The sequence below is a fragment of the Lipotes vexillifer genome, unplaced genomic scaffold (assembly GCF_000442215.2).
Source record: "Lipotes vexillifer unplaced genomic scaffold, Lipotes_vexillifer_v1.1 scaffold170, whole genome shotgun sequence".
Classification (NCBI taxonomy): Eukaryota; Metazoa; Chordata; class Mammalia; order Artiodactyla; family Lipotidae; genus Lipotes; species Lipotes vexillifer.
In genome coordinates this window covers 1,160,048-1,176,435 of record NW_006772326.1, presented here as the reverse complement: position 1 = coordinate 1,176,435, position 16,388 = coordinate 1,160,048, and the positions used below count along the sequence as shown (strand labels likewise).

The 16,388-nt window shown below is 36.5% G+C and overlaps 1 protein-coding gene across 1 annotated transcript in view; it reads right to left on the bottom strand.

The window, feature by feature from the left end:
• Nucleotides 1-16,388, bottom strand: part of MSRB3 (methionine sulfoxide reductase B3) — a 160,975-nt gene that overhangs the window by 62,508 nt on the left and 82,079 nt on the right. The window contains exon 6 of the mRNA XM_007447385.1: nucleotides 13,927-13,955. Within this exon, the coding sequence (XP_007447447.1) occupies nucleotides 13,927-13,955 (29 nt within the window). The remainder of the gene's footprint in view (nucleotides 1-13,926; nucleotides 13,956-16,388) is intronic.

Below are 16,388 nucleotides of genomic sequence, written 5' to 3'. Positions count from 1 at the left end.
TCCCTACAGTATAATTTAAAAGGCAAATATGTAGATCAAAATTAATATAAAGCAAGCCACAAAATGCAATAAATTTGAATAAATGCCTACAAAGATAACGCTAATGTACTGATATTACATTTGAATGAGTTTCAATGCCATTTTCATTCGTACAATAACAGTATATTTTACTTTAGCATATAACCACACGGGAAAAAATGAATTTGCTTTAATAGAATATTATAGCATAGAAATGAATTTAAATCTAATACGTTAGAATAGTACCTCAAACTATTTTTGATTGGCTGGGCAGCCTGAGACTTAGTAATTTGATAGGCTACAAAACTTAAATCTTTGCATTGGTGTTTTGTGTTGCTATGTTCTGCTGTAAAACGTATTCATTGTTATCGAATTTTCTTTTTGTCATTTACATATCTCACCTTCTATATAATGGTGTTCCATCAATAGCGTGAATGATTTGGATGCAAGGTAATTTACAGGTACATTTTTTGAAGAAAAATATTTTTTTAAGTGATAAACATTCTGTATTATTTTGGAAATGGCAAAATACTATTCTTTGCAAAACTCAGCATCATTCCATTTATCATTCATTCACTCATCACTTATTCAACAAACATTACCACATGCTACTGTGTGAAAATATAATGTTGACTAAATATGTCTTTAATAGGGACGTCCCTGGTGGTCCAGTGGTTGGGACTCCACGCTCCCAAGGCAGGGGGCACTAGTCCGATCCCTGGTCAGGGAACTAGAGCCCACATGCCACAACTAAGAGCCTGCACGCCGCAACTAAGAGCCCGCACTTTGCAACTAAGACCTGGCACAGCCAAATGAATGAATGAATAAATAAATAAATATTTTTTACAAAATTTAAAAAAAGGTAGAAAGAGAAAATGAAGACTGAGCAAAAGAAGCAAACATGATAACTAGGAAGGAAGGCAGATTACAGAAAATGAAAAAAATATGTCTTTAATATATATCAGTTAAATGTCTTTAATTTCAACAAAAACAAAAAAACAGTACAGCTATGATGGAAGATTATTAATTTGCAACATTTGATCACCACATAGGCCAGATATCTGACCATTTAAGTTCCTAATTAAGGAACAGGGTTTGACTCTCCAAAACAAATATATTGAAAATTCACTAAAAGACTCGTGGTCATCAAGCAAAAATTTACTTTTAATTTGTTCGTCTTTGATTCCTATCCAGGAAAAATTAATTTAAAAATCAAAAGAGGGACTTCCCTGGTGGCTCAGTGGTAAAGAATCCGCCTGCCAATGCATGGGACATGGGTTCGAGCCCTGGTCAGGGAAGATCCCACATGCCGCAGAGCAACTAAGCCCGTGTGCCACAACTACTGAGCCTGCGCTCTAGAGCCCGCGAGCCACAACTACTGAAGCCCACGCGCCTAGAGCCTGTGCTCCACAGCAGGAGAAGCCACCACATGAGAAGCCCACGCACCACAACAAAGAGTAGTCCCCACTCGCCGCAACTAGAGAAAGCCTGTGTGCAGCAACGAAGACCCAATGCAGCCAAAAATAAATAAATAAAAATTTATTAAAAAAAAAAATCAAAAGAAACTCTTGTAAAATGTTCTTTCCTATAAAATAGTTCTACAATACAAAAGACAGTACTAAAATTTTTTTTAAGACATAAAGATAACTAAAAAGTCATTGTCGTTTTATTTTTTTATAAAGTATGGATATCTTTTTAAAATTAATTAATTTATTTATTATTTATTTTTGACTGTGTTGGGGCTTTGTTGCCGTGCACGGGCTTTCTTTAGTTGCGGCAAGCGGGGGCTACTCTTCGTTGCGGTACGCGGGCTTCTCATTGCGGTGGCTTCTCTTGTTGCGGAGCACGGGCTCTAGGCGAGCGGGCTCAGTAGTTGTGGCTCACAGGCTCTAAAGTGCAGGCTCAGTAGTTGTGGCGCACGGGCTTAGCTGCTCTGCAGCACATGGGATCTTCCCAGACCAGGGCTCGAACCCGTGTCCCCTGCATTGGCAGGCGGATTCTTAATCTCTGTGCCACCAGGGAAGTCCAGCATTGTCATTTTAGATTACAGTATTTTAATATCAATTTTGATATAATAAGCAAATGATTGCTAGCTTGCTTACTACTTCATTTATACTTATTCCTTAAAATAGTTCGCACTGCTGCAAAATGTTAAAAACTTTATGCCTGTAACCAAGTAATGTGTTTATACCAAAATTTTCTACACTTTGTAGTTGAATGTATCTTATTTCTGCCCAGGAATGAGGAAGATATGTCAATCAACATGAATTGACAAATAATCCGTTACTGCCTCAAAGAAGGTGATGAGGGCCACCAGTTCATTCCACGTGATGGATATCTATCAATATAAAGCAAGCACTTTCACTTCCTATTGAAACTATAGTAAGCTGTATGAATTGAATTATATTAATTTTGAACTATATTAAAAATAAGGGGTTGGTCCACCAACAAAACAATTACCAATTCTCTAGAGCCAGTTAATTCTTCATCTATCATGTTTTTACAACAAATTCCACGTAAATATCTTTTTCAGCAGGTGATTTAGTGCTGGGGGGGATGACCTGCATTTAGAAATCAAAACTATACATCACTAGCAAAATCCATTTCTCAACAGACTGTGGAATCTACTTTCCGGGGGAGAAAATTTCTACAAACATGTGGCTGTGTGGATGTGTATGTCATGTGTATGAGTAAAAGGATGTGTGAGTAAAAATTCATAATTTTTGCATCATATCAACTTATATTCTAGGTTTTTAAAAATTGCATAATGGTTCAGACTATGGGTTCTAGAATCAGGCCACTTAGGATCATATCCCAGTTCTGTCACTTACTAGCTACCTGAATCTCAGCAAAATATCCAACTTTTCTGTGCCTTAGTCTACTCATTTATAAAATGGAAATAATTATGTATAGGTCTTATAGATGAAATGTTAGTAAATATAAAGCACTTAGTACAATGCCTGTCACATAGTAATATACAATCAATGTTAGCAATTGTTACTATTATCATTGTCCACAGAATTAGGTCCAAATTTTCTAACCTGTGGTCTGTAATAGATTCCCAACTATACCATTAGTCCCAAGCAAAAATCCTCCAGTTCTGGCAAGTTGGTTTACTTACTGTTCTTCAAATATATTTTGCACCTTTGCCTCTGTGTCTGCCTTCAACTGACTCTTTATTTAAAATGATCTCCATCTTTATATCTACCTAAACTCTACCCTTGAAGATCCAAGTTCTACCTCCAACAAGGAATCAATCACCCTCATCAATCACCGGATCCTAAAGTAATCCCCCTTCTTCTAAATTCTACTAGGACTCTATTACTGGAACCACTCATATTGTCCTGCACCCAAAGATATCTTACTGTGTGTGTATATATCTCACCTCTCCAATTAGATTCTAAGCTCCATGAGGGCAGGAACTGTGTCATACACATATATCCTTCACCATGTCTTAAGCAGAGTAAGTGCTCTACATGCACAGGCAATTGACTGACCACACAGAATCAAAGCATTAAAAACGTCTACATACTGGCTCAGTGCATTAACAACAGTATTCTGGGCCTTAGAATGTTAGAAACAGAGACTACTCACAGTAAACACAACTGCATGAATGGTAGCCAGAACTGGACCAAAATATGCATCCCACCTTATACTACTCAGCAATAACTCCTGGTACTTACAAATAACATGGCTAAGTCTCAGAAACATTACAGAGAGCAAAAGATATCACGTGCAAAAGAGTACATCCTGTATGATTTTATTTTATTTATTTATTTTTAAAAATAAGTTGTACTATACATCCATACCCTGGATATTAAACAACTAGTTTTAATTTTTTATTTACTTAATTTTTTAAACTTTCTTTCCTTCTTTTTTTTAAAATTATTTTTGGCTGTATTGGGTCTTCGTTGCTGTGCACGGGCTTTCTCTAGTTGCAGCGAGCGGGGGGCTTCGCTTGTTGAGAGGCACAGGCTCTAGGTGCATGGGCTTCAGTAGTTGCAGCACGTGGGCTCAGTAGTTGTGGCACATGGGCTTAGTTGCTCTGTGGCATGTGGGATCTTCCTGGACCAGGGGTCAAACCCATGTCCCCTGCATTGGCAGGCAGATTCTTAACCACTGAGCCACTAGGGAAGTCCCAGTATGATTCTATTTAATCTGATCAATGGTGACTGAAGTCAGAATAGTGGTTGCCTCTGGGGAGTGGGGAGTGACTGAAGGAAAATATGAGGGAACATTCTAGGGTAATGGAAATGTCCTCTACCTTGATCTATATATTGACCTTGGTCTACATCTTAATTTTAGTATGCTGAAGTGGTGTGTTAAACCATTAAAATTTTAATATACGCTCCAATAGCTAAGAAACATTTAAATTATAAATTTTAAGTTCTAAAGTTACTACACATGATCTCCTGCTCCAAGAACTTGGAAACAAAGTCTTAAGTAATGCACTTGTACTATGTTTTCCAGGTCCAGTGGCAAAACTATCTTTTATACGGATGGATGAAGCTGAAGCCAATGAATATCAAGTTAAATAGGGTCTCAATGGCCAGGACCGTCCCTATTTTGAGATAGACAATTCATGTTAACTTTAACTCATAAAGCTAAACATTCAACTTGTCTGTTTCCCTTTGTTCCTTTTCTGTGCTCAACAGGGCCACTTTCTGGATATGATCTGACTCCCTACGTAGGTCTGCCTTTAGGATGATAATATACAATAGTAAGGAAATTTCAGCCCCAACACAAATGATTTATTTTGACAAATTGATAAAATGAGTTCTTATGGTGATTTTGTGAGTCATATAGCTTGACCAGAGAAAGAAGACACTGATCGTGCAGATGTAAGTATTCTGAGCCATGTGAAAATTATATTTCTCATTGTAAACAAATACATTGGCATTTTAGCTTCATCCATCCGTCTTTTGGGTTTGTCAACGTGAGTCCATCCCTGAGAGATATTGAAACATCTAGGTTTCTGAGCCTGAAAGTTTGACTAGATACTAGAACACGGAAAATTCACCAAGGCAATTGATACTATCTTTTCAGGCCTCTTGGGAAACTGCCAGCAACATTTTCAATGGCCTACAAACTGGCCACATTGTAATCATTTATAAATCTGTACTACACTTTGTATTTTTAAGGTGTTTATAATCACATTGTTATGTTTGATAAAAGATTAAATTTTATAATGTATTATGTATAATAGTTACTAAACATAGTAATTATCCAAAATAAAAAGCTAATAATAGAAAAGTTAAAAACAAAAGTTGTTCATTAAAATAACTATATCATGATTTAATAAAATGGACACAGTCCTTGCAACTTGGAGACCTGAAGTCCAATCCTAGATTGGCCATTTACTATTTATGTGGCAAATCACTTAACCTTTCCGTATCTCAAGTCCTTCGCTGGTAAAAATATCCCTGTGTATCTTACAAAGATTTTTGTGAGTCTCAAATTTGATTAATTAAAATACTTTTTAAATGGTAAAGCATTATACAAATATTTTCATCATATATCCATTAATATCACATCTGAACTTAGGTTACCAAATAATGCAATTATATAGAAGGAATCGGATCCACTTAAAAATATAATCATTCTAACTTTATACATATTTTTACTAAATAGCTGATCTGAGGACATAACGTTCTAATGCGGTAGATTCAAGTTTTGGCTCCTATTCCTCTCCCCTCCCTATCTCCACACCTGTTACCATGTGACTCGGCAGTTCTGCCCACTAGAGGGAAGACAGGATACTTACACCTGCATGACAAGTGGGAAGGAAATAGCTCTTTCTACTCCTTTACTTTTGGCTTGGACATGCAACTTGCTTGGCCAAGGGGATGCTAGCAGATCTAGCTATGGTGCAGATCTGCTAGCAGAGGATGATGCAGAGGCTTGAAATATGCTTGCATAGTTGGGCTTGCCTTGTTACCTTTTATCATCAATGACAAGACTTGTGGAGCAGACCTGAAGCCAACCTATGACTAGCTTATGTCAACCAACTCCCACCCAAGCCCACTCCCACTCATGGACATGTGAGCACAAATATTGTTGTTTTAAGTCACTGCTTTTTAAGGTGTCCTTTTACACTTTGTTATTGTGGCAATCACTAACTGATAGGCCCAGTGATTATACAGGACATAATATACTATATCATGAACCTACTATATTTGTATGATCATTAGTTTAGAGGATCATCTTTAGGTTAGATAATGTAATCCCTAGCCATTAATTTTATCATTTGTCCAACAGTAATCAATGAGTACCAGTTACTGCCAGGGAGTATTCTAGGCACTGAGCTAGTCAGGCTATGTAATATTAGCTGCCCTCATAAACAATGGCAAAATCTCAGTGGCCTATTACAATAAAAGTTTATTTCCCTCTGCATAAAGGCCAGTGAAGATGTTCTTGGATGAAGAGCTCTCCTGAGTGGATCTCTTCCAAGTATGACTCAGGAACCAAGACCCCTTCCGTATTGTGATGCCATCATGTTCAACATGTACCTCTGATGTAACCTCAGAAGGGGAAGTGAGATGTGGGAAGGCATATTGGATACTTAATCCGCTTAGCCCAGAAATGACACATACTCCACTGGGAGAATTAGTCATACGTCCCCACACAGATGTAAAGGGGCTGGAAATTGTAATCTCTGGCCGAGTAGCCACTTCCCAGCAACAACTCTACACTAAGGGAGGGGAGAATAATTCTTTGGTCATTAGTTAAGCATTTCAATCACAATTGGAGAACAGAACAAAGACTCCCAACCTCACTGAATTTTTGTTTATTGACTATTTCGCACTGGATACAAAAGTTATAAAGGTGAATAAGACATGATTCTTGCCTTCAAGAAACCCACAGACTTGAAGAGGAAGAGGGATCCACACAAATAATTATAGCAGATAATAAATGCTACAGTAAATGTAAATACAAGATCCAGTGTTTGCACAGAGGAAGGGATGATTAACTCTTGGGAGGGTGTTAAGGAAGTCTATGTTTAATTGAGGGGGCAATGCTTGATCTGAGCCTTAAGACATAAACAGAATCTTGCCAGACAGATGAAGGAGTAGGGAAGGATGCTAAGTGGAGAAAACAAAGGTTTGCATCATATGATGGCTCAGAGCTTTTTTCCTTATAAAGCTATGGAGTGGTGTTGAGGGCAAGAAGGAAGGGGCAAGCACGTGTATTTACAAGTGGTAAAACAACCTCTTGCTTCACATATAAATTTGGAATAACATAAGTTTTCTAATTAGAGCAGCCTTCATTTCCATGGGCACTGCTTTGGAATAATGTTCTCTACAAGAGAACAAGTACAATTCATGACCTAAGCAAGATGGCTAGCACCAGAATATATAGAGCACATGGAGCTGACAACTCAGGGATGGTGATATCTAAGGAGGCAGAATTCAGGTAAAAAAAACACTGAATGACAAATTGTCTCTCCTCTCAAAGTCCTTGTCAGATAAAATAGAAACCAAATAAATAATGATAAAAATAATGAATCAGGTTGATCCAATAACTATGCATCAAACCCTTTATGTTGCAGAGAATATAGTTTTCAAATCACCCACAGAAGAGTAACAAGAATTAAATACCCACTAGGCCCCCAAATAAAATTCTAATAAGTAATGAACAACAGACTTGCTAAAAAGTGGTAAAGTCACATTCTTTGACCACCAAGCAATGAAATTGAAAATTACTAACAAAAGTAGCAAGCAGAAAGCTTGGAAATTTAAAAACTTTCCTAATCAATATGTCCAAAAGAAAATCAAAACTGCAATTATTCAAAATACAATATTTAAAAATCTCCGGGGTTCAGTTAAATCTTTAGTAAAGGAAAATTATAGTTATAAATGATTTAATTCTAAATAAGAAAGAAAATACAGTTTAAGTCTATGACATAATGGTATACATGAAATCCAAGAAAACCAATTGAAAATTATTGGAAGTAAACAGAAACTTCATTCAGATTTATCTGCTCCAGCACCTCAGTACTCAGCCAACATGCCTTGCTGCTTCCTGGTCTTTAATTTAGTTTATAAAAGGAGATGAAGGGCTATGTCCCCTCCACTTGCTTCTACACAATCCCATAAGACTGTTATAGAGGAGAGACTGCCTGATTTTCCAGGCCAACCTTGAATAGGATCCAGTAAAAGAATGAATTAAAAAATAAATAAAAGTGAAGAGAATAGTATCCACAAACATTTGTCATTGTTCTCTTCTAAGTTAATCTCTCTTAATGATAATCAAATGTGAAATGTCACTCCTTATTAAAAGCTACAGAAAAACTAAACACCAGCCATTAGCATTATTAGGTTGTTCTCTTAAAAGTGTTCTCTTTAAAGTAGAAAACAGTGATGTGGTTTGAATAAAGAAAGGAAAGGTGAATTTGTCAAAACTTAAAATATATTAGCTTATATTTAAATATCAAGAGTTCTTTAACTCACCATCTGGATACAAATTTAACCTTGTTAGCCCTTCTCAGCTAAATATGCAAAGAAATCCATGTGAATTTGTATAATAGACCAACCAGCTGTAAGATTCCCCCCCCCCCCCCCCGTCCAGTTCACAGCTATAGCCTCAGCATCTGGCATAGAGTACGCCTGATAAATGTATGCTAAATGAATGAATAGATGAACAGTCAATATTTTCTTGTGTAAAAAATTTATTTATTTAATTAATTTATTTTTGGCTGCATTGGGTCTTTGTTGCTGGGCTCAGGCTTTCTCTAGTGGTGGTGAGCGGGCGCTACTCCTGGTTGCGGTGCGCGGGCCTCTCATTGCAGTGGCTCCTCTTGTTGTGGAGCACGGGCTCGAGGCACGTGGGCTTCAGTATTTGTGGCACACGGGCTCAGTAGTTGTGGCGCACAGGCTTAGCTGCTCTGCGGCATGTGGAATCTTCTCAGACCAGGGCTTGAACCCGTTTCCCCTGCATTGGCAGGCGGATTCTTAACTACTGTGCCACCAGGGGAGCCCAGTATTTTCTTATTAATGAAGGATGCCCAAAGACTGATTTCAATACTATTATAGAGATTTATATTTTATTTCCTGGTTCTTCATTGTTATGAGAACTTTAAAAATAAGAAATTTTAAAATAACAAAATTGATTTGTAGGAGCTAAAAAGTATTGTCAACATATTCTCACATTTCTAAGATCTGAAAATGTTTTCCTTATTAATATTGCTTGAGAAAGGCTTACTACGTTAGGCAGATGGTCTCATTTGCTAATAAGCTTTCAAAACTCTAGTTCTACTATGTTCAAATTCCCCATTTCACTTCAACTTAGTGACCACCATTAACAGCCCACTCTGTTTTTCACCACCCATATGTTTTTGCCTCAAGCTTTAACTGATTTTATTCTTTTAGTTCCTTACCCTGGTGTAGATTCCTTTCTTAACTACAGATCTTAAAAGCGACACTAGCTGCTTTTTGTTCCTTGGAGTTTTTGAGGTTTTTTTTTTTTTTTTTTTTCCTTTCAGGATAATTATATTCTGTTGTGCCTTTTATTATCGTGTCTTTTAGGATCTCCTAACCTTGTACACTCTTGGGCTTTATTTAATAGTGAGCTCTCTCCTCCACTCTCCACACTAAACCACGCTCATTAGGTTTCTTAATCCTCCATAATTTGCTTTCATGAAATCTTATACCTTTGAGTTGCTGTGTTCTATGAGCCCATTTCCTTAGTACTGCTATTCCAAGCAGCCCAGAATCAACAAGCACTAAACATAAGCTTATTCACTTTCTCAGCCAACATGACTCTACAGAAAAAAAAAAAAAAATCTTTGTTTTGAATGTTTATGGACCATGAAACTATACCATTTAACTTGGTATTTCATGTTCTCACCCAAACATTGCCTGAGAAGGTTAGGACCACAGAATTAGACTCTGGGCAGTCCTTAACATACAGTTTTTAACTTATAGGCTTCATGTTCTTCTTGGTCAGAAAACTATTCTATTTTAATAGAACAGAAATAACAATATCCTGATGTGATATAGTGACTAGTAAATTCCAACTGTATCTTTTCCTTATACCCAGAATTCAGGATACGAGAAAAACATCTTTTTTCAGTTATTCTGCGAGAGCTCTGTTTTTCCAAATGGGTTGTTTTTAAAAGACATGTACACTTCCTTGAAATTTGACTACACAGCCAACTCTGGTCTTTTCAGCAATTCATTCTTTGCTTTGTTTTCCATCCTACTCTTCACTAGCACCTTTGCTGACAGGTATGTACAGAAGGGCCAAGAGAGCATATATTTCGGGTTTTGCTTTAACTTTTGAAGGAAAACCAGCAACAACACACAAAACAAAACCCAACCAACCTCAGTAGTGAGTTGAAAGAGTTAATGAAGTTTCCAAAGGTGCCCAGCTTATTCAAGCAAAGTTTACACTTCAACCGTATGCATGTTAACTTGTGATCCTCCCCATCCAGATGATAGAAAGCAAAGCCAGTAAGTTCTTTATTTAATTGGTTTGCATCCACACACTGACCTCCAGGGCTCTGTTTACATAGCCTATCATGCAATATGCTCCACAGTTCTCTCCCTCTTTCAAAAGCATGTTTCTCCTGAGATTTGATATATGGCTTTCATGTTTAATCACTACATTAAACTCAATGCTCTGCTTCCTCCAGCATCAACTAACTTCCCTTCTTGGGAGGTGGGGAGAAGAGCACAGCTTCTTGCTACTTCTGAACATAAAAGGAAGTCTGTTTTACTCTATTAGTAAAATCACCAACTACACAGGATCATAGGCAAGCAACATTAGTACATCAGCTAGGAAACCGTATTAAAATGGAACCCTTAAAACTCCTTTAGAAAGAAGGTAGGCTGATTGCTCTCAATTGACAAAGCTGAAACCTTTAGGTGATTGAGTTATAAACCAACAGAAACGGAACTTAATCAGGCTACGACTCAGTACACAGAGGACACAGCTAGAAGGCAGCTAAAATTTTCATCAGATTAATCTTGAGGATAGGACGATTCTGGGGTTCTCGGATTGGAATTAATTCAGCACCTTCTGATTAAAGTTTTTCTTAACCTTCATCACATGAATAGAACATTCAACGTCTCTAACTGAATGTGGACACGGTAATGTCAAGATCCTTTCTATAAGAATTTGTATGTGACTCAAATTTCTGAGAGAAATAAAAACCTCAAAAAAATGATCTGTTTCAATAAATCAACACAATCTATAATTTTCAGGTTTTAAAATTCACATGAAATGTATGTATTTCACTTTAAGATAATTAAAGCAGAAAAAGAAAACTGAAACAAATGGCAAATTATTGATAACGGTAAAATCTAGATAATGAATGTGTGGGTGCTCATTTACTACACACTGTACTTTTATGTATAGTTGAAATTTTTCATTATAACTTTTTTTGAAACTTTAAAAAAATACAAAGAAGTTGTTTGTGAATTTGCTTTTGTAGAAAAAAATCAATACAATTTTGATAAGAAAAAATTAAATCACTTTCTAGGTTGATCATTTTAGTATATATTCAATAGCTGACATTTTTTACCATGTGCTGACAATGAAAACTTTCCTTCCTTCCTCCTGAATCTCACTCCACAGCCTGAAACTCATTTATACAAACTGCGAATTGCAAATATGCAGTAAGCTCTGCATAAGTTGGGTTCTTTACTTGAAAAAAATATATATATACACATATATATTTACTTTGAAATTCTTTCCTTTATGGCTAGTCATTGACCATAGTATTTATTTTTTTAAGGTTTTTTTTTTTTTCTTAGTAAGATCAGCATCTTCCTTCATTTAAAAATTTTACTTTGTCAGGAACAATGTTACAGTTGTATACAACATTAAACAGGGCTAGTTTACTTTCTGTATTTGATGAACAATAGAGAACCTGAACCTATTAAAGTCATACATTTAATTGTTCCAATATGCTACCTCATTTCTAACCAAAATTTGCATGATATAGAATGCCAAAGAATACAGTTCTAACTTCCTTTGTCATGATTCCCTCATTTGATATTAAGCTAAAAGAATTTATAAGAAAAAAGAATTACCTGATTCTTAATTTGAAACCATCTGAATTATTTCCACAACATATTTAGATTCAAAATTAAAAGAATAAATAAACTTTTAATCAGTATTCCCCGTAAGATTTTTCAGAGCACAAAACTTTGTAGTTTTCAAAGACATGCAGATGCTGTCCATGAAAGATGTTTTAAAAAATTAGGACTTGGAAAAAATAAGAATCATGAACAAAACCTTTGGTCACAGGAGTGAAAGATGTGTGCCTATACAGATGTTATAACTATTTTCATGATAAATACTAACTCTCACTACGGGAATTTAGCAGCACACTTTAATTTGCTTTTGAAAATTTAACATAAATTTTCTAACTTTGACAACAGCTGCCTAATATTTCAGTTTTATACACTATTTCCAGGTTTTACCTCCAAAATGAACCTAGTAGACTTTTTCATTTTTAAAAGCTATATTCCAGGTCCTGTAGGCTAAAACCAGTTTTTGACTTGATGTTTAAGGAATTTGATCATAACAAAGTGGATTTTTTAATAAATATTTGATGACTGGCTGGCAATGGTAAAAAGATATGCAATTTTATATAAAAATTCATTCTCAATTTTTTCATTTATCTCTTATTATATTTAAATATTTTAACTATTAAAAAATGACAAAGACTTTTTACACCATTTTGAGTCGCCTCCTATGAGTCAATAAAAAAGTCAAATAGTGGATACAATGCCATCATGCCTTTAGTCTCCATATCGTCAACATTGTAAACCGAATGTTTATCTTATGCTACCACTGTCACATGTGATTCAAAAGCCCAAGAGCACACAGAATGGAAAGATTTCTGGAATCACAGTTCTCAAATTAGGTGAAATTAACTCAAATGTACAGACTTAATATTTAAAGGGTCTCACCAAGTTGGAGAAATTCAAAAGAAAGATACAGGTTTTGAAGAAGAAAAGCATGTTGGCTCCTTAACACCACTATCAAAAAGAATACATAGTCTTTGGTCCCTTTGTGAAATAATAAATGAAAACTTTTAAGTTAAAACATAGTGGAACTCAAACCAGAGTAAGAATTTTACTTTTAAATTCAATAAGTTATGTATTTTCTGCAAACTATTTTCTCCTGAAATTGAAAATTAATGTTTATTTATCTATAACAGTTCACTAAAGGGCATAATTCCTTCGTACTGAACATGAGGTAGTTTTTGTGCTTTAATTGCAAACACCGTCAGAAACTATGAAGCACATACATCTCAGCGAGTGACACAAAGACACAGTCAAATGTAAGGATTATATAGCTATATTCATGCTTAATGAGAAGAAAACATCTAATGAGGCTGATACGCCACTGTTTGTGAGACTGTCTTGATAGATACAAAATAATGGCTTAAGGTGACCTTCATTTTCCATCACCCACCTCCCCAACAAAACAAATTTTTAAAAATTAGTAAGTCATAGACAAATATCTATTTCTATTGGCTAAAACCCTCTGCAGTGTGCTGGATTAAATGTATCTGTTACCCATATGTGATGACAAGTCACTTGCAGAGAATTTTTAAATTACCCAGGATGCTTTGTCCAGTGAGAGAATAATATTCTATTTTTAGCAATGAGTAGGTACAACCCCCTCCTTTGCTTTTAAAATGAAGCTCTGCAGATACAGAGCATTTAATACTTATTTCAGAGCTATCGAGAATCTCAACGTGAACACCACCTCAAGTTATGATTCCAAGCAGCCACAAGCAGCCAACAGTCCTGCTTTGAGGTGGGGTTCATGTTTTGAAAAGAGACTGCCTAGTCTGTTTAAAATCAAAATGGTTCTTAATATGATGCATTACTCCTCAGAGAATAATGTAAATAAAATATACTCAGAATAACATTATTAATGTAAACATACCTGAACCAGAGTCAAATTTGGTTTCTGACCTGCAAAGAGAAAGAAATTTTTTATGATATAAAAATTGCTTGTTAGACAATAACTGATTTTATGAGGGGTAAAAAGATGCAAGAGTTTTAAGTTTCAGTACATGCATCAACAAGTAAGACAGCTTTTTAAGATGTAAATACATATTCATTTTAACCATTTTAAATGCATGCACAACCCTAGGTCCTCTAAACATGTACATATCCACAGAGATAGCGCAGTATGGAAAAGATATTAACTTTTTAGCTTGTTTTTGAGAGAAAGAGAATAAATTATGTTTAAAAAAAGCACCCAATCTTTACAGATTAACTTGTTTCAGTAATATAATAAAGCAATAAAAACTCAAATTTAAAATTATCCTCTTTACTTATTATTCAAGATTTTCAATTATTCAACAGCAAGTAATTTTTCACTAGGTTCTTCACAGAGTAAATGAACCTAGTAACCCCATACATTTAATAAGAAGGAGAAAAAAATGTGAGCCCTTGTGGGAACATTATGTTTCAGATATAGGTTAATACTGGTTGTAAATTCAGAAGCCTTTGAAGCTCTCAGTCCGGCTGTGGGAAAACTTCTGTTGGGTAATTACTCTCAAGATGCTGCTGATGTGCTGTCAAGCAGAATTAACCCTATGACTAGGCCTATCTACACAAGCTACTATAAGACAGCATTGTCTATACCTAGCTCTCAAACCAATTAGTGGGCATGCTCCAGTCGGATTTATATCACACATTAACAATCAATAGTATATACGTTCACAGCTGCCACAGCAAGAGACAAGAACCAACCAGCAGGAGTCCTGTTAAAGGATGTTACATTGACAGAGAAGATTTTTTTTTTTCCCTGGGGAAATGTAGTTAACTAAGTGGGAAAGGAGATTTCTTTGAAATTATGCCAGGGTACCAAGGCACCTTTGGAAGCAGTGGCTTTCTTTACCTAAATTAGCTTCAAGAGAAGTCATCAAAGGAGGAAGAGGCAAAGGATAAGCAAGAGACAGCTTCCTTTGACATAAAAATTCATTTTCTCAAGTATTCCCAAATAAAGTTTCAGCTGATGCTCAAACCAAGTCAATAATCATAAAAACAGAAAACTTATTATTACAACCACGGTTATCAACAACCACCACTGTAATCCAGGTTCATATTTGTCTCAGACCCTGGTCCCACCATAGTCCTCATCTCAGTCCTTAGGTGTCCCTGACTCCTATTTCAGGTGCAAACCCATTTTCACTTTTTGTCCTCTCCTGTTCTGGAAAGCCTGGCCTCATGCCTTCTTGTTTCCAGCATCCCTGAGCATAACTCTAAACGACACTTACCACACGTTGTCCTGCTGGTTTCCTAGCCTATCTTCCCCACTGGACTCTGCCTTACTAACGTCTGTAGCCACGGCGCCTACACAGTGCCTGGTGCTTGTACTCAACACATGTCTATAAAGGGAAACCCCTGCCTCCACAGACATCCTTATCTCCCTCTCAGCTGTATAAGAGGTGCTTTTCCTTCTGCCTGAGGTTCCCTGCATTTACATCCTAAAGTGCACTCTCTCATCTCCCCTGAAGCCAGGTTGGATTAGTTACCCCTTCCTCCGGTTGTATCTTCAATATCTGCATCTCCCCAAGTTCCTCCTCCCTTCTGCACAGAAGTGCTCCAGAATTCATTAAAACCCTCCTTCAAATCTGTGTCCTACTCTTTTCATCCCTCTTTCTTCCTGGCTTTACAAGCAAGTTTATTGAAAGGAAAGACTATATTCTATATTGCACATCTTCCTTTCCTGACCTCCCAACATATTCACTCTTTGAACCACTAAGATCTGTCCCTGCTAAGTTTTCTCAGTGGCTTCCTAATGCTCAAGCCAACAGCCCTGTCACAGTCCCTAATTTACTAAGCCTTTCTCCAACTAAAATCCTACCTGAATGTCACACTGTGACCTCAAATGCCACAAGTACTGAACTGAATTCATTTTCCTTTCCCTCAAATATAATTCTCCTGCTACAGACTCCCTATTAAGTCAGAAATTATGATGTTATTCTAGTTTTCTTCTGCACCCTCAATATCTAAGCTGTCACCCAGACCTCCTGACTCTACCACCTTCCCCTCCTCTCTATCCTCAGTCTTACCATCTTAGGCCTATCTTTGGCTCAATAATCTCATAACCCGTATCCCCCATTCCCTTCCGACCCACCCTCTAATCAGCTGCCAGACGTTTCCAAAACACTTAATCCGATCACATTGTCACCACCCCAACAACTAGAGCAGAGTTTTTCCAAACTTGGGTCACAAGTTGACCCATCAGTGGATTATAAAATTAATTTAGTGGATTGCAACTAGTATTTTTTTTAAAAAATGAAACAGAACAGAAAAGAAGACAGATGCATCCCATATTGAGAGTGCATGCAGTTTAGAGGTGGATTAGAGGCAGGATTGGGGGGGGGGGGGGGG